Source organism: Vipera berus (genome assembly GCF_964194415.1).
Source record: "Vipera berus genome assembly, chromosome: 1".
Lineage (NCBI taxonomy): Eukaryota > Metazoa > Chordata > Lepidosauria > Squamata > Viperidae > Vipera > Vipera berus.
Window position 1 is genome coordinate 358,152,883 of NC_138202.1, and position 26,481 is coordinate 358,179,363.

General features: G+C 47.2%; 2 protein-coding genes across 3 annotated transcripts; one reads left to right on the plus strand and one right to left on the minus strand.

Annotated features, from left to right (window-relative positions):
• Window positions 1-619: 619 nt before the first annotated feature.
• On the minus strand, window positions 620-17,074 carry GLOD4 (glyoxalase domain containing 4). 2 transcript variants are annotated; one of them, XM_081346712.1, is made up of 9 exons: window positions 16,840-17,074; window positions 15,517-15,566; window positions 14,457-14,577; window positions 13,512-13,656; window positions 11,058-11,194; window positions 9,225-9,311; window positions 7,033-7,146; window positions 5,578-5,664; window positions 620-1,420 (listed from the first exon to the last, which is right to left on the minus strand). In XM_081346712.1, the coding sequence occupies exons 1-9, from the start codon at window positions 16,927-16,929 to the stop codon at window positions 1,355-1,357; spliced, it is 897 nt and encodes a 298-aa protein (XP_081202838.1). In that variant the 5' UTR covers window positions 16,930-17,074; the 3' UTR covers window positions 620-1,354. The 2 variants fall into 2 exon arrangements, 1 of the variants encoding a protein (XP_081202838.1); XR_014028789.1 differs by lacking the exon at window positions 620-1,420 and adding an exon at window positions 6,306-6,461 and having other exon boundaries at window positions 5,577-5,664.
• Window positions 17,075-17,247: 173 nt separating this feature from the next.
• On the plus strand, window positions 17,248-25,928 carry MRM3 (mitochondrial rRNA methyltransferase 3; the record flags this gene model as incomplete). The annotated part of the gene is made up of 4 exons (XM_081346708.1): window positions 17,248-17,522; window positions 18,988-19,232; window positions 23,032-23,199; window positions 24,823-25,928. The coding sequence occupies 4 exons, from the start codon at window positions 17,248-17,250 to the stop codon at window positions 25,347-25,349; spliced, it is 1,215 nt and encodes a 404-aa protein (XP_081202834.1). The 3' UTR covers window positions 25,350-25,928.
• Between the last annotated feature and the right edge of the window lie 553 nt (window positions 25,929-26,481).

Sequence of the window (26,481 nt, forward strand, 5' to 3'; positions counted from 1 at the left end):
CCAGAAGCGCTGAATGTTCCCACACTGGAGGTTTTTAAGAACGAGACTGGACAGCCGTTTGATCTGAAATGGTCTAGGGCACAGGTCTGCAACCCGCGGCTCCGGAGCTGAATGCGGCTCTTTCAGCCGTCTCCTGCGGCTCCCAGTCCTCTGCCATGTGCAGTCCAAAAAAAAATGGGACTAAAAAAGTTTAACCAATCAATTCAAATATGCAGGGTAGGTGCATATCTCGCCTTGGCTCCACTCTTCAGTCAAACCCTGTTCTGCGCATGTGCGCGCATGCGCACACATTTTTTGCGGCTCCGAATTTTTCCTTTTGTGAGGGAACCGGTTCCGAGTGGCTCTTTCACTGTTTCAGGTTGCTGACCCCTGGTCTAGGGGCTCTTGTTTGAGCAGGGGGGGGGTTGGACTAGATGACCTCCAAGGTCCCTTCTAGCTCTATTCTTGTTCTGAGAGATCTAACCTGGACATCAGGAGGGATTTCCTGATAGCAAGAACAATTTAATCACGGGTTAGCAATTCCTGGCGGGCTATACCAAAGGCTTGTAACGGTTATGTTCAGCAAACCATTTGTGACTTTTTAATCGGCCACCCCTGCCTGCAGGGAAAGAAACAGACACATGCAAACATTTTTATAGTGTTGTTAGTTTTTTTTTAATTCCATAGATTTCACATTTGACATTTTGCAGGCCGTCTTGTCAGTAGTTTCCCCCCCCCCCCCCGGTTAGCTTCTAAAAAAGGTTTAGTGTTGCTGGCTTGTTTGAGTGCCTGTATTGCTCGTAAACGTTGCGTTTGGGGGGGGAGGGGAAGTGGGGAAAAAAAAAAGCCCGAAGCGGGCAAGGTTGGCCCCCCCAAAAAAGTCACAACGGCAGTTATAAATATGCTCCGTGCCTCCCACCAAAAACGTGGTGCTGTCTGTGCCCTCAAAATTTGAGCAAAATACAAATTTGCTAGAATTAAATCAAAGGTTTGGGAAAAAAAAACCCACCACCACCCAAATAACAACAACAACAACAAAATCTCCCATTTTAACACACAGGCCTGGAGAGTCCGAAATCTTCCTGCAGCCGGTTCCGAGTCATTTTCCAGCCCAAAGTTCGACGGGTGCTTTTTCAGCGGAATGAGAAAAGAAAGTGTGCAGGGAAAAAAACCAAGAGACACCAGAACTGGTGGGAGGCTTGGGTTGCGTTAGCTGGAACGCACAATCACAACCTCGCTACAAAACGCTACAGGACCCAGAAGAGGCAGGGAAAAGAACAGGGGGGAAAAAAATCTGGCAGTACCGCAGAGGTGGGATTTAAGCTTCCTGTTTTCCAGGGTCAGAGGGGGTCCTGGGTTAGTAAATCCCGGTGGGTTACGCCAAAGGCTTGGAGCGGTTATGTTTGGCAAACCACTCGTGGCTTTTATCGGCCGCCATTGCCTGCAAGGAAGGAAAAGAAAACGCAGATCGTCCTCGGCTTACAATAATTCATTTCGTGACTGTTCGACGTTAAAAGGGGTCCTTGGTGCTAATAATAATAATAATAATAATAAGTTGGAAGGGACCTTGGAGTTCATCTAGTCTAACCCCCTGCTCAGGCAGGAAACCCTATCCCATTTCAGACAAATGGCTGTCCAGTCTCTTCTTAAAAACTTCCACTGTTGGAGCATTCACAGCTTCTGGAGGCAAGGAGTTCCACTGGTTAGTTGTTCTAACTGTCGGGAAGTTTCTCCTTAGTTCTAGGTTGCTTCTCTCCTTGACTAGTTTTCATCCGTTGCTTCTTGTCCTGCCTTCAGGCGCTTTGGAGAATAGCTTGACTCCCTCTTCTTTGGGGCAGCCCCTGAGATACTGGAATGCTGCTATCCTGTCCCCCATCGTCCTTCTCTTCATTAAACTACACATACCCAATTCCAGCAACCGTTCCCTATATGTTTTAGCCTCCAGTCCCCCAATCATCTTTGTTGCTCTTCTCTGTACTCTTTCTAGAGTCTCGACATCTTTTTTACATCGTGGTGACCAAAACTGGATGCAGTATTCCAGGTGTGGCCTTACCAAAGCATTGTAAAGTGGTATTAGTACTTCACTTGATCTTGATTCTGTCCCTCTGTTAATGCAGCCTAGCACTGTGTTGGCTTTTTTGGCAGCTGCAGCACACTGCTGGCTCATATTGAAGTGATTGTCCACTAGGACTCCGAGATCTCTCTCACAGTAAGGTACCACCTATACTATACCTGTGCATTTGATTTTTCCTGCCTAAATGCAGAACCTTACTTTTTTCACCATTGAATTTCATTTTGTTAGATAGCGCCCAGTGTTCGAGTCTGTCCAGATCCTCCTGTATTTTAAGCCTGTCTTCTGGAGTATTGGCTATTCCTGCCAGCTTGGTGTCATCTGCAAATTTGATGAGTTCCCCATCTATCCCCTCATCCAAATCGTTGATGAAGATGTTGAAGAGCACTGGGCCCAGAACAGAGCCCTGGGGCACCCCACTACACACTTCCTGCTCTCTGAGCTTGCTTGTTTTCTCGCAGATGTTTCATGACCCAACTAGGTAACATTATCAGTGTTAGAAGGGAGTGGGGTTTGTGGAGAGAGGGACGAGGAGGAGGAGGATTGTGGGGTCCCTGGTGCTCTCTGAGCTTGGTGGTTTTCCTGCAGACGTTTCATGACCCAACTAGGTAACATCATCAGGGCTAGAAGGGAGTGGGGTTTGTGGAGAGGAGGAGGAGGAAGAAGAGGTGGGAGGAAGAAGAGGAGGAGGATTATGGGGTCCTTGGTATTCTCTGAGCTTGCCTGTTTTCTCACAGACGTTTCATGACCAACTAGGTAACATCATCAGTGTTAGAAGGGAGTGGGGTTTGCAGAGAGGAGGAGGAGGAGGAGGAAGGAGAGACTGTGAGGTCCTCAGTGCTCTCTGAGCTTGGTTGTTTTCTTGTAGACGTTTCATGACCCAACTAGGGAACGTCATCAGTGTTAGTAAGGAATGCTGTTTGCTGTCCATTTTTCATTCTAGTGTCTTGCGTGTGTGTGTGTGTGTGGTGGGGGGGTGTCTTGGTGATTCTTTGGTTGGGCTGTTTATTAATAGCTCTGAGGCAGTTTCTTGACTGGGGTGTTGCTTACTTGGTGGTTGGTCTGAAGTTGACCTTGGAGTTAATCTACGCTGATCTGAGTGCTGATTATTGGTGGAGAAGTACAATGCCATAGATTAAGAACCCCTGGGGTCTTTCAACTTGGCCCTTTGATGACTTGTGGACTTCAACTCCCACGCAGGCTTGGCTGAGGAATTCTGGGAGTTGAAGTCCACAAGTCATCAAAGGGCCCAGTTGGAAGACCCCTGACCAAGAATATCCCAGAAACCGCAAATAGACAGCTACAACTACATGGAATCAGCATAGCACACGAGCCCACTAAAAGCCCTTCAAAACATGCTAAAAAGACCCAAAGACCCAGTCATCTACAACAGAGGTCACCAACCTTTCTTGGTTGACGGACCGGAGGGAAAGGGGAAAACATTTTACGCACGTGCGCGTGCATGCACACGCACAGGGCCGCAAGCATGCGCGTGACGCAAACAGGGTGGGGCTAGCGCTTAGGTGATACTCGCTAGCCTGGCCCAGTTCTTGTGCATAATGCCCTGTTTCTGTGAGCCGAGATGCAGCATCGGCCCATTTTTGCACCCCGAGGTGTGGCATCGGCCCATTTTTGCACCCTGAAGCGCAGTATTGGCCTGTTTTTGAGCCCCAAGGCATGGCAGCAGCCCGTTTTTGAGCCCTGAGCTGTGGCATCGGCCTGAGGCACAGCACTGGCCAGTTTTTGCACCCCAAGGCGCAGCATTGGCTCTTTCTTGAGCCCCGAGGTGCAGCATCAGGCCATTTTTGCGCCCCGAGGCATGGCATTGGCTCATTTTTGCACCCCAAGGCGTCGTATCGGCCCATTTTTGCACCCTGAGGCGTGGCATCGGCCCATTTTTGCATCCTGAGGCATGGCATCGGCCTGTTTTTGAGCCCCGAGGTGCGGCATTGGCTTGTTTTTGCACTGCAAGGTGCGGCATCAGCCCGTTTTTGCGCCCCAAGGTACAGCATCGGCCTGTTTTTGCACCCTGAGGCATGGCATTAGCCCGTTTTTGTGCCCCGAGGCATGGCATCGGCTTGTTTTTGTGCCCTGAGGCATGGCATCGGCTTGTTTTTGTGCCCTGAGGTGCAGCCTTGGCCCGTTTTTGCACATTGAGGCGTGACAGCGGCCCGTTTTTGCACCCCGCAGACACAAGTCAGGGTGTGTGTACAGATATACTCCTCCTCCTCCCTGCAAACCCCATTCCCTTCTAACACTAATGATGTTCCCTAGTTGGGTCATGAAATGTCTGCAAGAAAACCACCCAGCTCACCAAGGGCCCCACATTTCAGCCCTGAGCTACAAATATTCTCCTTCGTTGGAAGTTTACAAGGGCACTCCAAAAAGTGACTTAGGACCATTTCTCATCTCTCTTAAGACCTTTGCATAGCATCCCCATGGTCACGTGAAGAAGAAACTCCCGACAGCGGGGACTGAAATGGTCTAGGGCAGGGGTAGGCAACCTCAGCTCTTTTATGACTCATGGACTTCAACTCCCAGAATTCCTGAGTCAGCATAGCTGACTCAGGAATTCTGGGAGTTGAAGTCCATGAGTCATAAAAGAGCCGAGGTTGCCTACCCCTGGTCTAGGGCATATCTGCACTCTCAAGCTTCCTCACTGCATTTCAAGACGGACAGTGATTCACACCGAAATGTATTTATATGTAAGGGTGTAGGTATAGACCAAGGGTAGGCAACCTTGGCGCTTTTAGGACTCCCAGAATTCCTGAGCCAGCATGGCTCAGCATGGCAACCTCTCCATTTCTCCTCAGCGTGGCTGGCTCAGGAATTCTGGCAGTTGAAGTCCACGAGTCATAAAAGGGCCAAGGTTGCCTACCCCTGGCCTAGGCCTAGGCCGCTTTATAACTCGTGGACTTCAACTCCCAGAATTCCTGAGCCAGCCATGCTGAGGAGAAATGGAGAGGTTTCCATACTGAACCATGCTGGCTCAGGAATTCTGGGAGTTGAAGTCCACAAGTCATAAAAGAGCCAAGGTTGCGTACCCCTGGTCTATGCCTAGGCCGCTTTATGACTCGTGGACTTCAACTCCCAGAATTCCTGAGCCAGCCATGCTGAGGAGAAAGGGAGAGGTTTCCTTGCTGAGCCATGCTGGCTCAGGAATTCTGGGAGTTGAAGTCCACGAGTCATAAAAGAGCCAAGGTTGCCTACCCCTGGTCTAGGGGCTCTTGCTTAAGCAGGGGGTTGGACTAGTAGACCTTCAAGGTCCCTTCCAATTGTGTTATTCTGTTAATTAACCAGTGGAACAGCTTGCCTCCAAAAATTGTGGGTGCTCCATCACTGGAGATTTTTAGGAAGAGACTAGACAATCACTTGTCTGAGACGGTATAGGTTCTCCTGCTTGAGCAGGTTGGACTAGAAGACCTCCAGGGACCCTTCCAGCTCTATTCTATTCTAAAGTTCTGACGATAATCCCTGGTCTTTTCTGGGGATCTGTGTTTATTAGAAGCCTCGAAGTGAAGACTCACCTCATCCAAGAGTTTCTCGCCGTTCGGGTCCACCCTCGACAGCTCCCTAAAAGCTTCGTCGCCCACGAAGCAGATTTCGTGGCCATCCTACGAGAAATCGGAGAGAGAGAGACAACAAAGGAGGCAACGTCATTGGGTGGTTACCCAGCAAGAGATGGAGAGGACGAGCAGCGCAAATTTATTTTGTGTCTTTTGAGACTTCAGGCAGTGGCTTGGCTCGTAGGCCGGTTCCGATAGGCCTACCTGCACCCTTAAAATTATATACAGGTCAGTCCTCGACTTACGACCACAATTCAGCCCAACGTTTCTGTGGCTAAGTAAGACATTTAAGTGAGTTTTCCCCCCTTCCTCGGCCCAGCTGTTTAAGTGAACCGCTGCAGTTGTTAAGTTAGTAACACGGTTCTTAAGTGAATCTGGCTTCCCCGTTGACTTGGCTTGTCAGAAGGTCGCTAAGTTGCCAAGCGTCCAAATTTTGACCCCTTGACCATGGGGGATGCTGCCACCGTCGTTGGCGTGAAAGACGGTCCTACGTGACTTTTTTTCCCCCCAGCGCCGTTGTAACTGAACGGTCGCTAAACGGACGGTCGTAAATTGAGGGCTACCTGTATTTATTCAATGAGTTTATTGATCCAACTCGTCTGCCGGACCGTCTCACAAAAAGCGGCAATCCAATATAGAGGCACAGGTTTGAAGGTCGTAAAATGGGGCAAAATTCACTTAACACCTACCTCGCTTAGCAACAAAAGTCTGGGGCTTCAGTTGTGGTTAAGTTGAGGACTTCCTGCACTGAGCAAGGGGGCTGGACTAGATGGTGTCCCAGAACCCCAACCTCTCCTGGCTGGAATTCATAGCCACAAACTTATGTCACAGGCCCTAAAATGTTTCTTTAAAGGAGGAAGCAAATCAGTGGAGAATACAGGCGGTCCTCAATTTACAGCAGTTCATTTAGCGACCGTTCAAAGTTAACAACGGCGCTGGGGAAAAAGTTACTTATGACCGTTTTTTTTCCAGATTTACGACTGTTATAGCATCCCCAGGGTCGTGTGATCAAAATTTGGATGCTTGGCAATTGACTCATACTTATGACGGGGTCGCAGAGCCCCGGGGTCACGTGACTCGCTTTCCCGACCTTCTGACAAGCAAAGTCAATGGATTCACTTAACAACCGGGTTACTCCCTTAACAAATGAAATCATTCACTTAACAAAGGTGAATGGGGCAAAACTCACTTAACAAATGTTTTCAGCTAGCTAGCAACATACATTTTGGGCTCAAAAGTGTGGTAATAACTCAAGGACCAGGGTACCCGTATCACCGGCCACTGTGGGGTTTTAGCCATAACTTTTTCGTAAAGCCTTCATGTTCAGGAGCAGTCTACCTCCGAAAGACACTGACTTAGAAATAAACGAAGCCCTGCTCACCATCCAGATACATATTTATTTTAAAGGGCACTTACAGGATCGGCCAAAATAACAACTTGCACAGTTGCTTTCCCGGGGGTGTCCAAGCTCACCAAAGGAGTCAAAATCTTCTGGTTTTCCTTTTTCATTAAGGCTTCAATAACAGGCAACTTGGCAAGGTGAGAAACAGGATCGAAACAAGAAGACATTGGAGTGGGGGCAGGGGAGAAAGAGGAGGCATAATAATAATAATAATAATAATAATAATAATAATAATAATAATAATAATAATAATAATAATAATAATAATAATAATAATAATAATAATAATAATAATTATTATTTTATTTGTATATCGCCCTTTCCCGAAGGACTCAGGGCGGTGAACAGGGCAAACATGTAAAAATACAAAAATATAAAAGTTAAAAAAGAATTAAACATATGCCCAAGCTAAAAACATTAAATACATATATTAAAATAACAATAAAAACCCAAACCCGTCACCCATCAGGCCAAGCCGGCTTGTTCAAATAAATGCGTCAAATAAATAAAAGGCACAGTCAATTTTCTGCAAACAACAGTATAGTTTCAAAACATGACAAGAAAGTGTTTTCAGAAATGTAAAACAAAGTATTTTCCGAACGTGAAAAGAGAAAGCTTTTTCGAAACATAAAAGGGAAGTGTGTTTTCAAAAGGTGGAAAGTTTTTTTCAAAAACGCAAAGTATTTTCAAAAGGTTTAAAAAGGAAGCATTTTGAACGTGTAAAAAGGTTTTTCAAAACGTAAAGAGGGCTTTTAAAACGTAAAAGGGTTTTTTCCAAATGTAGAAAGAATGTTCAGAACGGAAAAACCTTTTCAAAATGTAAAAAGAAAGTATTCTGAACATGCAAAAAAAGATTTTTCTTTTTTTTTATTGAAAAGTTTTACAAAAACAAAGTTTTACCCCCAAATGCCCCCCACCCCAAAACCCCCCACTTCCCCGAGCTAAATACAGGATTGTAGTTATAATAATCATATTCTAAATAAAAATTATGCAAATATACAATTAACCAAGTTCATGATGTGCTTTAACTCCCCTTTAACATAACTACAATCAAAGTACCAATCAATATCCCGCTGACATCTACTCATAAGCTAAATGGAACTTTTTAATCCCATATTTGTTCTAAATATAATCTATCCATCTCCTCCAAACTGAAACATATCTTTCCTGTGAATGATCCTTCAAATACACAAAAAATCTTAGACGTCTCTGCAAGATTCAAAACTTTAGACACCCATTCTTCTATAATAAACAAACTATCCTTTTTATATTCAACATCAGATTAGTTTCTTTAACATCACAACCTACAATAATGCCCCATTATCCAATAGATTCAAAATAAGACTAACATCCCAAACCTTTTCTATATTTTCTGTAAGAATAAGAAAGATTTTTCAAAACGTAAAGAGGGTTTTTAAAACGTCAAGTTTTTCAAAATGTAGACTGTTCAGAACAGAAAAACCTTTTCAAAATGTAAAAAAAGTATTTTCAAAACAGAAAAAGTATATTTTCAAAACATGAAACGAAAGCCCTTTCAAAACGCAAAGTTCTTTTCAAAATGTAAAAAAAGTATTTTCAAAACAGAAAAAGTATATTTTCAAAACATGAAACGAAAGCCCTTTCAAAACGCAAAGTTCTTTTCAAAATGTAAACAAAAGTATTTTCGAAATGTAAAAAGTATTTTCAAAATGTAAAAAGGTTTTTCCAAAACGCCAAGAGTTTTTAAAATGTAAAAAGGTTTTCAGAAGGCAGAATGTTCAAAACAGAAAAACCTTTTCAAAACTTAGAAAGTATTTTCAAAACGTAAAAAGAGCTTTTCGAATGTAATTTTTCCCCCCCAAAACATAAAATCATTTTGGAAACAATTACTCAAAATCCCTTCCTCGTTCCTGACACTTTTGTACTATGAACATACGGATAAGTTCTTGACTTACAGCCATCGGTTCAGTGATTGTTCGAAGCTACAACGGCACAAAAATAAAGACTTATGACCGTTTTTCACACTTACGACTGTTGTGGCATCCCCCTGGTCATGTGATCAAAACTGGGGTGATTGGCAACTGGCATGTACTCATTGAACAAGTGGGGCAAAAAGGGACAGTGGGGCAAAACTGATTTAACCGCTGACTTGCTTAGCAACGGAAACATTTTGGCCTCAATTGTGGTCGTAAAATGGACCTTCGTGCCTCTCGCACCCGGATCTCACCTCTTCCTTGGGGCAAGAGAAGGCGATTCGCCCGAAGGCCGTGCCGTGGTCCACAGCCTGGCCGATGCTTTGCAGCTCCAGTTTACACTAGAAGAAAAAGAAAGAAAAGAAAGAAAAGAAAAAAGAAAGAAAGAAAGAAAGAAAGAAAGAAAGAAAGAGAAAAAGAGAAAAAGAAAGAAAGAAAGAAAGAAAGAAAGAAGAAAGAAAGAAAAGAGAAAGAAAGAAAGAAAGAAAGAAAGAAAGAAAGAAAGAAAAAGAAAAAAGAAAGAAAGGAAAGAAAGAAAGAAAGAAAGAAAGAAAGAAAGAAAGAAAGAAAGAGAAAAAGAAAGAAAGAAAGAAAAAGAAAAAGAAAGAAAGGAAAGAAAGAAAGAAGAAAGAAAGAAAGAAAGAAAGAAAAAGAAAGAAGAAAGAAAGAAAGAAAGAAAGAGAAAAAGAAAGAAAGAAAGAAAAAGAAAGGAAAGAAAGAAAGAAAGAAGAAAGAAAGAAAACAAAGAAAGAAAGAAAGAAAGGAAAGAAAGAAAGAAAGAAGAAAGAAAGAAGGAAAGAAAGAAAGAAAGAAAGAAAGAGAAAAAGAAAGAAAGGAAAGAAAGAAAGAAAGAAAGAAAGAAAGAAAGAAAGAAAGAAAGAAAGAAAGAAAGAAAGAAAGAAAAACAATTGGACTTGGAAAAAAAGCCACACCAAAAGGACACCAGTCAGTTTTCGCGCAGCTGTCAATCTGGTTCAGGATGCCACAAAGGTCTGGACTGTAAATTTTTGTGGACTTTGACGGTCTTGTTCTCATTTTTCTGTCTTGAGAGATAATGCCCCAAAGGTGCTTTTTTCAGGAGGCAACTGGACTATCTTTCTTTTTTTCTTTGAAGACGTTTCGCTTCTCATCCAAGAAGCTTCTTCCGCTCTGACTGGATAGTGGGGAACGGAAGGATTTATATTCTTTAAGAGGGATAGACTTCCACTCCCAGAATTCCCCAGCCAGCATGCTTTAGGAATTGCTTTAGGCAGCTAAGGAATCCTGGGAGTTGAAGTCCACCCACCTTAGAGCATGCAGGCTGAGGAATTCTGGGAGTGGAAGTCCACCCATCTTAAAACAGGCTGGCTAGGGAATTCTGGGAGTGGAAGTCCACCCCTCCTAAAGCATCCTTGCTAGGGAATTCTGGGAGTTGAAGTCCACTCATCTTAAAACATGCTGGCTGGGGCATTCTGGGAGTGGATGTCCACCCTGTTGTGATTCAGGGTCAGCCTGTGGGTTCGGCAGTTGGGTCGGACGACTCAGAGGAGGAGGGGGGTGTTGAAGACCTTGCTGAGGGGGTTGAAGATCTTGCTAATGAGAGCCCTCAGCCAGGCCCCTCCCACTTGGTCACCATGGAGACCCAGCTGTGTGAGCCTGACAGCGTGGATGAAGATAACCCACAGCTGGCCCTGTTCAAGGACGCCCGACGCAGGAGGCAGTCAATTAGGAGTAAACAGAGGAAGGCAATGGGGCTCCTCGGAAGGAGGCAGAGAGAAGCCACGCCCTGAACTCTATATAAGGGGAATGTGTGGGAAGGCTGGTTTGCTGAAGGCAACCGCTTGGATAGTTCATGTTTCTTAAAGCTCCTGTTTCTTGTTTTGTCTTGTTCCGTTTGTTTTTGTGGTAATAAATTTGGCAGGCGTTATTCCAGCCTCTTGCCTTCTTGTAAAAGGGGTTGTCCCTGCCTTTTCTGCAGGGCCGGTAGCAGGCTGGTACAGAACACACCCATCTTAAAGCATGCTGGCTGGGGGATTCTGGGAGTGGAAGTCCACCCATCTTACAGTGTCCAAGGTTGAGAAACAGTTCCCTAAGAACGTCAATCTCACCTGGTTATCGGCATAACCGAGCAAAACCTTCTTCTTCCCTTCATCCTTCTCGTACACTTTCATGCCCAGCAACCTGGACCAGTATTCTATCGATTTCGGCAGGTTGGATACAGCCAGAGTCACCTTCAGCACCGGATCTGGAGGGTAACACCAAGACAGATGGCCTTGAGTTCAGACTTTCTGTCAGGAGAAGGTGAGCTGGTGGGCCACTCGGCCATTCCAAAGATCTTGGCCTGGACCAGACTCACCCTGTGACATTCGGATTCTAGCATGGATCAATTAGAGGCCTTCACCAGTACATCCCAACTAGCAGTCAGTCCCGCTGTTTCCCATCCCCTTCGGAAGGATATCTTCTAGTCCAACCCTCTGCTCAAGCAGGAGACCCTATACCAGGGGTAGGCAACCTTGGCTCTTTTATGACTCGTGGACTTCAACTCCCAGAATTCCTGAGCCAGCATGGGGGAAATATGGCCCCTTTGTGACTTCTGGACTTCAACTCCCAGAATTCCTCAGCCAACATGAAGGAACTATGGCCCCTTCACGACTTGTGGACTTCAATGCCCAGAATTCCTGAGCCAGCAGAAGGGACTATGGCTCTTTTATGACTCGTGGACTTCAACTCCCAGAATTCCTGAGCCGGCATGACTCAGCTTGGAAACCTCTCCCTTTCCCCTCAGCATGGCTGGCTCAGGAATTCTGGGAGTTGAAGTCCACCAGTAATTAAAAGAGCCCAGGTTGCCTACCCCTGCCCTAGACCATTTCAGACAAACGGCTGTCTAGTCTTTTCTTCAAAAGCTTCCAGTGATGAAGCACCCAGAACTTCTGAACGCAACCTGGTTAATTGTCCTCACCGTTAGGAAGTTTCTCCTTAATTCCAGGTTGCTTCTCTCCTTGATCAGTTGCCATTGTTTCTCGTCCTTCTCTCTTGTGCTTTGGTGAATAACCTGACCCCCTCTTCTTTGTGGCAGCCCCTCAAATACTGGGATACTGCTATCATGTCTGCCCTGTTTCTTCTTTTTTTTAGACCAGCCAAACCCAAGTCCCGCAGCCATTCTTCATATGTTTTAGTCTCCAGGCCTTGGATCGTACTAGCTGCTCTTCTCTGCGCTTTTTCCAAAGCCTCAACATCTTTTTCGTAAAGATGCAGTACAGGTAGTCCTCAATTTATGACTACAATTGAGCCCAAAACTTCCATTGCTAAGTGAGACGCTTGTTAAGTGAATTTTGCTCCATTTTACGACCTTTCTTGCCACAAGTTGTTAAGTGAACCACTGCGGTTAAGTCGCAGGGTTGTTAAGCGAATCTGGCTTCCCCACTGACTTTGCTTGTCAGAAGGTCACAAAAGGGGATCACACACACACACACACACACACACACCCGGGACGCTGCGGCCGTCATAAATATGAATCCATTGCCAAGGGCCCGAATTTTGATCCCCTGACTCGGGGGAGCCTGCAAAGTTCGTAAGTGTGAAAAATGCTCGCAAGTCCTTTTGTTTCCAGTGACGTAACTTGTGTAAGTTGAGGACTACCTGTATTCCAGGTGTGGTCTTACTGAAGATTTATAAAGCGGTACACTTTATCCAAAGCTCTTGAGCAGGGCTTTTCAACCAGTGGTACGGGCACCACCTGTGGTACATGGGCACCTGGCAGGTGGTACGCGACCATCCTAGGAAAGTGGTAGCGGGGGAGGGGAATGAGCTGAACCGGTGGCAGCACCGCACAAGCCTGAGCGAGAGACGGCTGGAGCTGCAGGGCTGTCGGGGCTCAGCGGAAGCGCCAGGATCAGCGTCAGGCTCCAGCTGGAGCTCGGCGCTGATCCTGGCGCTTCCGTTGAGCCCAGAAGAAGCGCCGATCAGCTAGAATGTTGCAACATTTCCAGGGTCTTGTGACTTACATTCAGATGCTTGGCTACTGATTCATATTTATGACGGTGACAGTGTCCCAGGGTCATGTGAAGTGAACAAAACCTGCTGCAACCACCCAGCAGATGGGGGGTGGGAAATAAAAACCAAACACCCCCCCACCCCACCCCCGCTGCCAATCCTCAACAGAAATGCTCACAATAATGAAAACCTCGGACAGGAGGAAGAGCACCGCCAGGCGGGCAGGCAGGCAGGCGTCTTGCTCAGCTGTGGCTTGGGGGGCACTTTTTTCAGGGCCATGGTAACTTCGAACAGTCACTAAGCGAACTGTTGTAAGTCGAGGATTACCTGTACTTCATCACTTTTTTCCTTTCCTTTTTTTTTGGTCATCAAGTTTTTGACACCTCGCTAGGCGACTGGTGGTACTCGGATGCTGCCAAATCCTAAAAGGGGTACAACGGGTGAAAAGTTTGAAAAGCCCTGCTCTTGAGGACTTTCTACCAACTTCCCTGAGTTTAGGCTTCAGGGCATCATCAGATGGGCAAACGGGGTGGCTGCATGCAGCCTCATTGTTCTGTTCTGCTCCTTACCTTCCTGAGGCCGTTCTTTGTCTTCCAGAAAGAACTTATATCCTCCTGGGGCTTCCGATGCGTAAAGGCCTGCTGAGATCTCCTTCAGTGGCCACTGCAATTTTCTGGCATTTTTCACAGCCTGGCTTGATGCAACGGTCATCCCCTGTATAACCACCGGGGAAAATAATAAATAAATAAAAATATTAAGGCCCTAGAAAGGGTGCAGAGAAGAGCAACAACGATGATCAAGGGGCTGGAGGCTAAAAACATATAAGGAACGGTTGCTGGAATGGGGTATGTCTAGTTTAATGAAGAGAAGGACAAGGGGTGACAGGATAGCAGTCTTCCAATATTTGAGGGGTTGCCCCAAAGAAGAGGGAGTCAAGCTATTCTCCAAAGCCCCTGAAGGCAGGACAAGAAGCAACCCCCCCCCTCCTTATTTTAGTGGCAAACCTTCCTTCCCACGATCCATATTACAGGGTTAATAGCATCCCTGTAATTATGAACATGATAATATAATGAGCGTTCGGATGATGGGAGCGGCGTTATAAGGGCCCTCTGGGCCCTTCAAGATCACCTGAAGGGTTACTACCACTTTACAAGGCCTTGGTAAGGCCACACTTGGAATGCGGCATCCAGTTTTGGTCGCCACGATGTAAAAAAGCTGTTGAGACTCTAGAAAGAGCGCAGTGAAGAGCAGCAAAGATGATCAGGGGGCTGGAGGCTAAAATGTATAAAGAACAGTGGCAGCTAATCAGATATTGGAACATGTGGCCATGGGGGAGGGAGGATGCTGCAACGGTCGTAAGTGTGAAAATCGGCCATAAGTCACTTTTTCCAGTGCCGTTGCACCTTTGAACAGTCACTGAACAAACTGTTGTAAGTTGAGGACTACCCTTTTTGTTTTAATGCAAATTCCAGATTGGATGCCTATCACAAAGCAATAGTGGGAATGTGGCTTACCAGGAAATCATTGCCAAGGTGGTAATTCCCAACACCGTAGTTGTAAGTTAGCTCTGCGACAAAGTGGTCATCCTCCGGTCCATAGCCCACCATAGTTTTGCTCCATTTGCCATCATAGGGACTAGAAACATATCCACCTTAGTTTGTTTACAGGAACAACAAAACACCACAAAACATCCCTATGGTTTCCCTTCCCTTGGAACAAGCCTGGAGTCTACAGGTAGGCCTCAACGTATGACCGCGGTCGGGGACCAGAATTTCCACCGCTAAATAAGGCAGTTGTTGGGTGAGCTGGGCCCCGTTTTATGACTGTTTTTTGCCATGGTTGTTAAGCGAATCACTGGAGCTGATTTGTGAATCCTGCGGTCATTAAGTGGCAAGGATCCTACGTGTGGAAAAACAGTCATAAGTGACTTTTTTTGGTGCTGTTGTAATTCTGAATAGTCACTAAACCAGCTGTTGTAAGTCGAGGACTCCCTGAACAGCAAGCTAAGGCAGGAGGTAAAATCCCCGTATCTGCTGAAGGGCTGCAATTACAGGCAGTCCTCGACTTACGACCACAATTGAACCCAAGCTTTCTGTTGCTAAGTGAGACATTTGTTAAGCGAGTCTTGCCCAGGTTTTTGCCACAGTTGTTAAGAGAATCCCTGCAGCTGTTAAGTGAGTCACACGGTTGTTAAGTGAATCTGGCTTCCCCATTGACCCTGCTTGTCAGTTTACAAAAGGGGAATCACGTAACCCTGGGACGCTGCGACCGTCATAAATAGGAGTCAGCTGGCGAGCGTCTCAATTTTGATTACGTGATGCAGCAATGGCCATTAAGTGTGGAAAACAGTCGTTAGGTGTGAAAAACAGTTCATAAGTCACTATTTTTCAGTGCTGTTCTAACTGTGGTCACTGAATGAATTATTGTTAAGTCGAGGATGGCCTGTAGAAGGCATCCAAAACTTGGCAGGAGACGGAACAGACAAATTCCCTGCAAGTCCCTTGTTCTCAGACAGCACAGCCTCCAATCCAGACAGTTTCTCTGATAAGAGTAGCCATGATTAAACCTACATACCCATTGCAGGTGGCCTTGCAACCTTCTTCAAATTCTTCATGTCTCAGGACCTGTTGGTTCAAGCCCACATCAAACTGGTCAGTATTCAAGTCACTTGCGCAGAGAGAGAGAGACAGGCAGACAGACAGCCACAGTGTGCCTTAAAACTGATTTATTTGCAAAATATATTTCTATACTTTTGAGTTGGACCATAAGAAAGGCTGAACGTCAAAGAATTGAGGCCTTTGAACTATGGTGCTGGAGGAGACTCCTGCGAGTCCCTTGGACTGCAAGGCGATCAAACCGGTCAGTCCTAGAGGAGATCAACCCTGACTGCTCTTTAGAAGGCCAGATCCTGAAGCTGAAACTCAAATCCTTTGGCCACCTAAGGAGAAGGAAGGACTCACTGGAGAAGAGCCTCATGCTGGGAAAGGTGGAGGGCAAGAGAAGAAGGGGACGACAGAGAATGAGGTGGATGGACGGAGTCACTGAAGCAGGAGGCATGAGCTTAAATGGACTCCAGAAGATGGTAGAGGACAGGAAGGCCTGGAGGAACGTTGTCCATGGGGTCGCGATGGGTTGGACACGACTTCGCAACTAACAACAACAAATACTTTTGAGGATGAGTGCAGACAGTCCTTGAGTTACGACTGTAATGGAGACTGCACATTACAGTAGTAAAATGGATCTGTTACATGACCAGCCCAATTTTATGAGGGTTTTTTTTGTGTGGCAGTTATTAAGTGAGCCTGGTGGTTGTAAACCCCGACATTTGTTAAGTGAATATTACAATCATTAAGGGGGTTACCATGGGCATAGTTTTGTCAAAAACTGGAAGTAACCTCTAATTTATTGGCAAAACCATCATAAAAACACAGTCACGTAATTCAAGGACTATCAGCCCTCACAATCCAAAAGTCTTATTTAAAAATTGCAACCAAGTGGGCAGGACTCAAGATTATGAAAAAATAAAATAAAATGTATACTCCAATCCCCAAAGGATGATGTAGTAGAATAGAATAGAGCTGGAAGGGACCTTGGAGGTCCTCTAGTCCAGCCCCCTACTCCAGCAGTATATTTCAGTATAAAGGCCAAATAGCTACGGTCTTAACTGCGTAGAAAATAATTTAAACGTAAATCTTTAAAGTTAAAATATTATAATTGGCGAAAGCAAAAGACACTCCCCAAGGAAACTTGGGTGCAAGAGGTAGCCGTAGCACACTGGCCACTCTAGGGAATTATATCTCGGTGGTCTTTCGCCTCAGGGTGCTCACAGCGATGACGTCATCTCTCAGCCTCAAAGCCCTCCGTGTTTTCTGGTCGCCTCCCCTATAGCTTACTTACGCGCATGCCCAGTAGTTCTCGGTAAAAACGGATGGTCTGAGCTCGGTCGCCGACTTTGAAGACAAAGTGTAGCGCGCGTCTCGCCTTCATTTTCTTCTCTCGAAAGATGGAAAGCTAACACGGCTTCCGGAATTCTCGGCTATTTTATTTTGTCGCGGCGTGATGACGTCACAAGCACATGCTCGCACCAAGCGTACTGGGTCTTTCGCTGCGGAAAATCCTTCCTGTGCAATTGATAACCACAGCCAATAGGAGCTGCTACTTCTAACCGGAAGTTCCTGTAGCCGCTCTATATCACTTCCTCTATGGCTGAAATAAACCACTTTTTTATTATTCGAGGCGGCCATCGAAATCTCGCGAGACTACCGCTAAGTCTCACATCTGTGACTATTTCCGCCCGTGAGCAAGATGGCAACCTTGTTCAAGCATGCGTGGGCTCCTCTGCTCTTCACGCCGTGTCGGATTAGCGTTGGGAGCCGCCGCGGCATTCGCGGCCTAAGAAGAAAACCTCTCCGCGTGCTGCCCTCGGTGGCGCAGGTGCAGGAGAAGCAACGGATCGTTCCCAGCAAAGTTAAGGCCCCTTACATCCCAAAAGCGCCCAGAAAGGAGCTCCAGCCGGAACCGGAACGTGAAGAGGCGGAGCTTCGTTACGAGCGGGCCGGACCCAACGAGAAGAGACTGAGGTAATGTCATTCGCGCAAAGCATGCTGGGTGCTGTAGTGCGAGATTCTGTGGAAAGCAAGCGGAAATGGAAGCCCAGAACCACAATTCCCAGCATCCTTCGGGAGAAACGTGAGTCGCGGATTGTGACCTGCCGCAAAGCTTTCTGGGAATTGTAGTTTTGAGGAGAATCGAGGCGGGAAAGGAAAAAAAAGCTCTATTTTTCTTTCTTTGCTGAAAAATCCGTTGGGGACATTAGTTTTCCTCCGTCCCATTCCTTCTTCCCCCATCCCGCTGTCGTAGCTGACGTGGTGGATTCCCAACTGCTGATTTCCATCGATGCCCATCACTCCCCAACCAGTGATGTTGGACTACAATAATGTTGGAGTTGTAGTCCATTTGATCTAAAGTAAACCGTCAGAGAAAAGCCCCTTTTCCCCCCGTTACTTGGTTACATATTACCCTGTGAAATATTTTAGCTGTGATGTGCAGTTGGTGCACCATGATTTAAACATGTGACTACCCTACTCCACCCGTAAAGAAATGATGATGATAACTTTATTGTCACTTTGAATGTACACCAATCGGCATACATCAAAATGAAATTTCGTTGCATACAGCTCTCAAAGGGTCACCACCTCCGATATATACTCCTTGTTCGGGGCCCGCTCAAATTTCACATTGTCCATTTTAGTCTCTAGGGAGTGAACGATGGCAAACAGGACAGATGGAAATGGGGCTCCATGTGGATTAGCCCTCAAATTCGCTTGTATTCTGACAACCTCGCCTTCTTTCCTTTTTCTGATCCTGACTCTTCCTTTTCCTTTAGGAGGCCAAAATCAGAAAAGAAGCTTAACAACTGTGTTGCACTGCAATGATAACTTTAGAATCAACTGGGATAAGAAAGAAAGAAAGAGAGAAAGAAAGAAAGAAAGAAAGAAAGAAAGAAAGAAAGAAAGAAAGAAAGAAAGAAAGAAAGAGAAAGAAAGATAAATATGATAGATGAGATAGATAATGAAATAGGTAGAGAGATGAATAGAGAGATAGATAGAGTGGTGGATGAATGATAGAAATAGAGAGCTAGATAGAAAGAAAAAGAAAGATAGAAAATGAGGGACGGATGGAAGACATGGATAGAGAGAGAGACTAGATAGATAACGAAATAGGGAATAGAGATCGATGGATGCATAATAAATAGAAATAGATAGATAGATAGATAGATAGATAGATAGATACATACATACATACATACATAGACACAGGGATAGATAGATAGACAGACAGGAATAGATAGATAGATAGATAGATAGATAGATAGATAGATAGATAGATAGATAGATAGATAGATAGATAGATAGGCAGGCAGGCAGGCAGGCAGGCAGGCAGGCAGGCAGATAAAGTCATGCCATGTTCCTTTCTTATGCACTTTTTTAAAAAAATACTTTCTTCTCCAGGCAGACTGTCACTCATCCCCTCTTTTCCCCACAGGAATTTGGTGACCCTGGCGAAGTCCAGGGCATTTCGCGAGAAGCACGGGAGAATTATGCTGGAAGGCCGGAGGCTCATTTTGGACGCTCTGGAGGCGGGAGCCGTCCCGCAGACCATCTTCTTTAGCCTAATGGAGAATCTGAAGATGCTGCCAGCGGCCAAACTGAAACGGGCCACCCTTGTCAAAGTGAAATACAATGAGATCAAGATGTGGTCGGACGTCATCACTCCACAGGGGTTGATCGGTAAGTTCCGGAAGAAATCGGAGGGCAACAGATTTAGCTGTTATTTATTTAGGAAATCTTTATCCTGCCTTTATGACTTCATAAGTAACTTGAAGCAAGGAACACTAATACTAAGCTAATAATCTTTCCTCCTCCGGTTTTCCCCAACACAACAGCCCTGTGAGGTGGGTTGGGCTGAGACTGAGGGGCTGGCCAGCTTTAGTACCTAAGGGGAGGCTAGATTTCACAGTCTCCCAGTGATTGGCCCAAAGTCACCCAGACAGCTTTCATACCTAAGGCGGGACTAGAACTCATAATCTCCCAGTGATTGGCCCAAAGCTACCTGGCTGGCTTTCCCGCCTAAGGCAGAACTAGAATTCGCCATCTCTTGGTGATTGGCCCAAAGTCATATAGCCGGCTTTCATGCATAAGGCAGGACTAGAACTCACAGTCTCCCAGTGATTGGCCCAAAGTCATGCAACTGGCTTTCGTCCCTAAGCTGGAAACTAGAATTCAGTCTACCAGTGATTGGCCCATAGTCAGCCAGCCAGCTTTCGTACCTAAAGTGGAACTAGAATTCACAGTTCCTAGTGATTGACCCAAAGTCACCCAGCCAAATTTTGTGCCTAAAACGGGACTAGAACTCATAGACACCCGGCGATTGGCTCAAAGTCACCCAACCAGTTTTCGTACCTAAGGCGGGACTAGAACTCATAATCTCCCAGTGATTGGCCCAAAGTTACCCGGCTGGCTTTCCCTCCTAAGGCGGAACTAGAATTCGCCGTCTCCTGGTGATTGGCCCAAAGTCATACAGCCGGCTTTCATGCATAAGGCAGGACTAGAACTCACAGTCTCCCAGTGATTGGCCCAAAGTCATGCAACTGGCTTTCGTCCCTAAGCTGGAAACTAGAATTCAGTCTACCAGTGATTGGCCCATAGTCAGCCAGCCAGCTTTCGTACCTAAAGTGGAACTAGAATTCGCAGTCTCCTAGTGATTGACCCAGAGTCACCCAGCCGAATTTCGTGCCTAAAACGGGACTAGAACTCATAGACACTCGGCGATTGGCCCCAAGTCACCCAACCAGTTTTCGTACCCAAGGCGGAACTAGAACTTACCTTCTCCTGGTTTCTCGGCCAGCGCCTTTAACCACTCCAGCAAGCTGACTCAGAGAGGGCTTTGTTCCGCCCTTAGCGGCCAGGTTGAGTAGGATCTCACGGGAACCGCCTCTGAGAAGAGCATTTGTTTTTTTTTCCCTTGGCGTTTTTCCTCGACGAGTAATCCTTCTGCTCTTTTCCAAGCAGTGTGTATAAATCAATCTAGAGCTGGCGGCTTTCCAGCACTTAAGGCTTGAAACAGCTCTTGGGAAAGTCTCATAAAAAAAATTCTTGCAGGTGTTTCGCAGCTTCTCACGTCCCTCCCCCCGTTGTGCCTCGGTGGCCAAGGTTGTCCACGGGGCCTGTGGCTCAGCACCGCTCAGCCCGTTCGGAGTTGCCGAAGCGCGAGATTTTTGCGGCGAAGCTTTGGTGGAGGGCGGGATCCCGACCTGAGGCCGAAAAAGCAGCTTGTGGCTTTTCAGGAGGGGGGGGGGCGTCCTTGTTTAGCCCTTGTTTGGGGGTTGCGAAGACATTTCTGAACCGTTGAGAGTGAAAGAGAGAAGGAAGAGAGAAAGAAGGGAGAGAGAGAGAGAGAGAGAGAAAAAGGGAGAAAGAAAAGGAGAAAGAGAGAAAGAAAAAGGGACAGAAAACAAAGAAGGAAAAAGAAAGAAAAAGAAGGAAGAGAAAGAGGGAGAAAAAACAGAAAAAGAAAGAAAGAAGAGAAAAAGAAAAAAGGAGAAAGAAAAAGAAGGAAAAAGAGAAATAGAAAAAGCGAAAGTAAAAGAAGGGAGAGAAAAAGAAAGAAAGAGAGAAAGAAAGAAAGAGCAAGAGAGAGAGAGAAAAAAAAGAAAGATTTTAAGCCTTTTGGCCCTGTCCTTTCGCCTTGCTGGGGTCCCCCTTCAAGCTGAGGTCACGGCTGGGGAGGGGGCGGCAGTCTTTCTGTGGAGCTCAGGATTCGAATCGCAATGTTAACAACCTTTACAATCATACAAGCCACCCAGTGTGACCTGACGTGTGAGCTGGGCAGCGAAAGGTGGGAAGTCCTCGCTTTGCAACCCTCGGTTTAATGACTGAAGTTCCAACGGCCCGGATCAAAGAGGCTTATTTTTATTTTATTTATTTTAATTCCATTTATATCCCGCCCTTCTTCTCCGAAGACTCAGGGCGGCTTACAAGCTTAGCAGTAGCCTTCATTCTTATGTATATGCCTGCTTATTAGGGCTTTCACACACACACACCCAAGCGGCATTATTACAAAGTCAGCTTAATTGCCCCCAACAATCTGGGTCCTCATTTTACCTACCTGGGAAGGATGGAAGGCTGAGTCAACCTTGAGCCTGGTGGGACTCGAACCTGCGCTAATTGCAGGCAGCTGGTGTTACTTAAGGAGGCATTAGCCCACTGCTCCACCAAGGCTCTTTTATGACCATTCCTCACACTTAGCGACCCTTGCGGCGTCCCCGTGGTCACGCGATCGAAATTCAGATCTTTGGCAACTGAGTCATAGTTAATGACGGCTGCAGTGTCCCAAGGCTCCTGTGATCCGCTTTTTGCGACCCTCGGGAAAGCCAAGTCAGCGAGGGGAGTCGGATTCACTTAACAACTGTGTTACTAATTTGAACAACTGTAACTTTTAAAGTAACACCCCCACCCCCACCCACCCACCCCAGAAAGGTCTGTTGTAACTTCAAACGGTGGCTAAAGAACCGGGTAAATCAAGGACTACTGGTAGGCATAGAGGAGCAGTGCCGCACAGTGGTTAGAATGTAGTACTGCAGGCCACTTCTGCTGACTTTCAGCTGCCGTCAGTTCGATTCTCACCGGCTCAAGGTTGACTCAGTCTTCCGTCCTTCCGTGGTCGGTAAAATGAGGACTCAAGATTGTTGGGGGTAAAGAGGCTGATTCTGCAAACCGCTTAGAAAGGGCTCTAAAGCACTATAAAGCGGTATATAAGTCTTAAGTTCTATTGTTATTGCTTGCTTCTTTCCTTCTCTCCCTTCCTTCCTTCCTTCCTTCCTTCCTTCCTTCCTTCCTTCCTTCCTTCCTTCCTTCCTTCCTTCCTTCCTTCCTTCCTTCCTTCCGTCTTTCCTTGCCAGGGTGGAGCAGCGGTTATAACGCAGTATTGCAGGCTGGCTCTGCTTACAGCCAGCAGTTCGATCCTGACCGGCTCAAGGTTGACTCAGCCTTCCGTCCTTCCGAGGTCGGTAAAATGAGGACCCAGAGTGTTGGGGGCCATAGACTGACTTTGTAAACCGCTTAGAGAGGGCTGTAAAGCAGTATAAAAATCTAATTGCTATTGCTTGCCTCCGTCCTTTCCTTCTTTCTCTCCTTCCTTCCTTCCTTCCTTCCTTCCTTCCTTCCTTCCTTCCTTCCTTCCTTCCTTCCTTCCTTCCTTCCTTCCTTCCTTCCTTCCTTCCTTCCTTCCTGTCATGTTGGCACAATGGTTAGAACGCAGTATTCCAGCCCCCCCCAAACAATCTGTAAACCGCTTAAAAGAGGGCTGTAAAACACTGCAAAGCGGTATATAAGTCCAAATGTTACTACTATTTTCTCCTTCTGTTTTCTTTTAACAACAGCCTTGTGAGGTAGGCTGAGCTGAGCAAGGGCAATTGAGCTTCTGCAGTTGGGGGTGGACCAAGACCTGCCCCTCCTCCCCTCGCCCCCCCACCCGACTTCCTCTTCCCCTCCCAGCCAATCACCTCCAGCCTCTCTCGATTTCTTGCAGGCATTTTCGCCATGCCCCATCATACCAAAATGTCCTATCCCGAAGTCCCGCAGAAGCACGCCTTGCCTCTCACGCTGATCTGCGACAACATTCGGGATCCGGGGAATTTGGGCACCATCCTGAGGTCAGCGGCGGGAGCCGGCTGCTGCAACGTGCTGCTTGTCAAAGGTGGGGAAGGGTTTCTGGGCACGGTGGAGGAGAAGCGGGCTGGATTCGATCTCGGCTCTTCCTCCACGGGGTGGGAAGGGGAAAATCGGCAGAGTCGGGGTGGGGGCGGGGATGGATCTCCTGTAGCAAAGTCAGGACTCTGCTGGGCAATTTTAGGGACGCTCTGCTGATCCCCTTGCAAAGGAGAGGAGGGTTTTTCTTTTTTGAGCCCAGCCTGAGTGTGGATATTGAGCCGTAAGATTTTTCATAGCGCCTCAGTTTGAAAGGGGTCGAAAGAGGCTTTTACATTGGTATGACTTCCTTGAGAAAGAGCTCTGTCGGCTTTAAGACGGGTGGACTTCAACTCCCAGAATTCCCCAGCACCATTTGTTAAGACGGGTGGGCATCAATTCCCAGAATTTCCCACCCATCATGCTTTAAGACAGGTGGACTTCAACTCCCAGAATTCCCCAGCCACGATGCTTGAAGATGGATTGGTTTCCACTCCCACAATTCCCCAGGCAGCATGCTTTAAGATGGGTGGACTTCCACTCCCAGAATTCCCCAGCCAACATCCATTAAGACGGGTGGACTTCCACTCCCAGAATTCCCCAGCTAACGTTCGTTAAGACGGGTGGACTTCCACTCCCAGAATTCCCCAGCCAACATTCATTAAGACGGGTGGACTTCCACTCCCAGAATTCCCCAGCCAACATTCATTAAGACGGGTGGACTTCCACTCCCAGAATTCCCCAGCCAACGTTCATTAAGACGGGTGGACTTCCACTCCCAGAATTCCCCAGCCAACGTTCATTAAGACGGGTGGACTTCCACTCCCAGAATTCCCCAGCCAACGTTCGTTAAGACGGGTGGACTTCCACTCCCAGAATTCCCCAGCCAACCTTCGTTAAGACGGGTGGACTTCCACTCCCAGAATTCCCCAGCCAACGTTCGTTAAGACGGGTGGACTTCCACTCCCAGAATTCCCCAGCCAACCTTCGTTAAGACGGGTGGACTTCCACTCCCAGAATTCCCCAGCCAACATCCATTAAGACGGGTGGACTTCCACTCCCAGAATTCCCCAGCCAACATTCATTAAGACGGGTGGACTTCCACTCCCAGAATTCCCCAGCCAACATCCATTAAGACGGGTGGACTTCCACTCCCAGAATTCCCCAGCCAACATCCATTAAGACGGGTGGACTTCCACTCCCAGAATTCCCCAGCCAACCTTCGTTAAGACGGGTGGACTTCCACTCCCAGAATTCCCCAGCCAACATCCATTAAGACGGGTGGACTTCCACTCCCAGAATTCCCCAGCCAACATTCATTAAGACGGGTGGACTTCCACTCCCAGAATTCCCCAGCCAACATCCATTAAGACGGGTGGACTTCCACTCCCAGAATTCCCCAGCCAACATCCATTAAGACGGGTGGACTTCCACTCCCAGAATTCCCCAGCCAACATCCATTAAGACGGGTGGACTTCCACTCCCAGAATTCCCCAGCCAGCCCGCTTTAAGAGGGGGGGAGGAAACCCCGGAACTGACTGAGGAATCCTGGGAGTTGAAGTCCGCCCATCTTACAGTCGCCCGTATGGAGAAACGTTGCTGCAACCTTCGCCTTTTTTCTCTCCTCCGGCAGGCTGCGTGGATGCCTGGGAACCCAAAGTCCTTCGGGCCGGGATGGGCGCCCACTTCCGCGTCCCCATCGTCTCCAACCTGGAGTGGGAGCTTGTGCCCAATTACCTGCCCAGCCAAAGCCCCATCCACGTGGCCGAGAGCTGCCACGAGGGACCCCAAGGAGAGGCTGAGGGAGCTTCAGCACCCCAGGCTGCCCGCAGGGGCTCCCCATCAAAGGGGAGACGGCAGACGGAGGAGGAGGAGGAGGAGGAGGAGGAAGAGTGGAACGTGCTGCAAGTCCAGCCTTATTACAAGCCGTGGATGGTGGATGCCTCCGTCGCCCTCGTGGTGGGCGGGGAGACCCACGGGGTGAGCCCCGAAGCCAAACAGCTGGCGCGGAGGAGCGGCGGGAGGCAGCTGGCCATCCCGGTGGTCCCCGGCGTGGAGAGTTTGAATTCGGCCATGGCTGCCGGCGTCCTTCTCTTCGAGGCCAAGCGACAGTTGCTGGTCAAAGAAGGCGGGGCTTCCCGGCTGGAGTTCCAACTGTGAGGACTAGCATCCTGAATCTTTGCTGCTTTTTTTTTTTTAATTTGGAAAGACAAGGTCTCTCTGAGCGGTCTCCATTTCAGGGCCTGCTGCTCTGCGGCTTCTTGCGTCGGGGAAGAGGCAAAAAAGTCAAGATGGAGACGGCAGTTAGGTGACCGAACGCTGATTCCCCTCTTTTATGTGTGCGAGGCTTTGATCGGGCAAAGATCAAAGAGGGGCCGCTTGACTTTTTGATACACACACACACACACACTGTACAAATCCCCCCCAATCAATGGGACGGTTTTTTGGCGGCCCGGCGTGGGCACCTGTGGGTCAGGATTTGCACACCTTTTCTTGCCAAATTCAAGAAAGGATCGGGTGAGGTTTCCTCATGCAGCTAGTCCTCAACGACCGTCACTGAGTCACAGTTTTGGTTACAAGTCATGACAGGCAGAGTGCATTGGGTGAAAGGGGCTGCAGCTCATGGAAGGATTTTATTTTCCATAAAATGTTTTGAGTCCAAAAAGCGCCTCCCAGATTCTTCCTACATGTTGCGGCCATCGACCGACACCTCGTGACACCCGACAATGTAATAAACATTCGGCAACAACCCACCATCTACCTTGATTTCCTTCCGTGGTTAAAAGGTGCAAAGAAATTTAGCAGGTCGGGAGAAAGGCCAGCCTCCTGGATGAGTTAACTGTACTCATTTCAGAATAACGGAGCTGGAAGGGACCTGGGAGGTCATCTAGTCCAACCCCCTGCTCAGGCAGGAGACCCTCTACCATTCCGGACAAGGGGCTGCCCAGTCTCTTCTTGAAAACCTCCAGTGATGGAGCGCCCACGATTCCTGGTGGCAAGCATTTCCACGGATTGCAGGCAGTCCTCAACTTACCACCACAATGAAACCCAACGTTTCTGTTGTCAAGAGAGACATTTGTTAAAGGAATTTTGCCCCAGTTAACGACTTTTCTTGCCACAGTTGTTAAGTGAATCATTGCAGCTGTTAAGTTAATAACAAGGTTAAGTGAATTTTAAACATTTATACATAGCTATCCATCTCTCATCTATCATAATGATAATAACCATAATGATAATAATAATAATAAAGTTGGAAGGGACCTTGGAGGTCATCTAGTCCAACCCCCTGCTC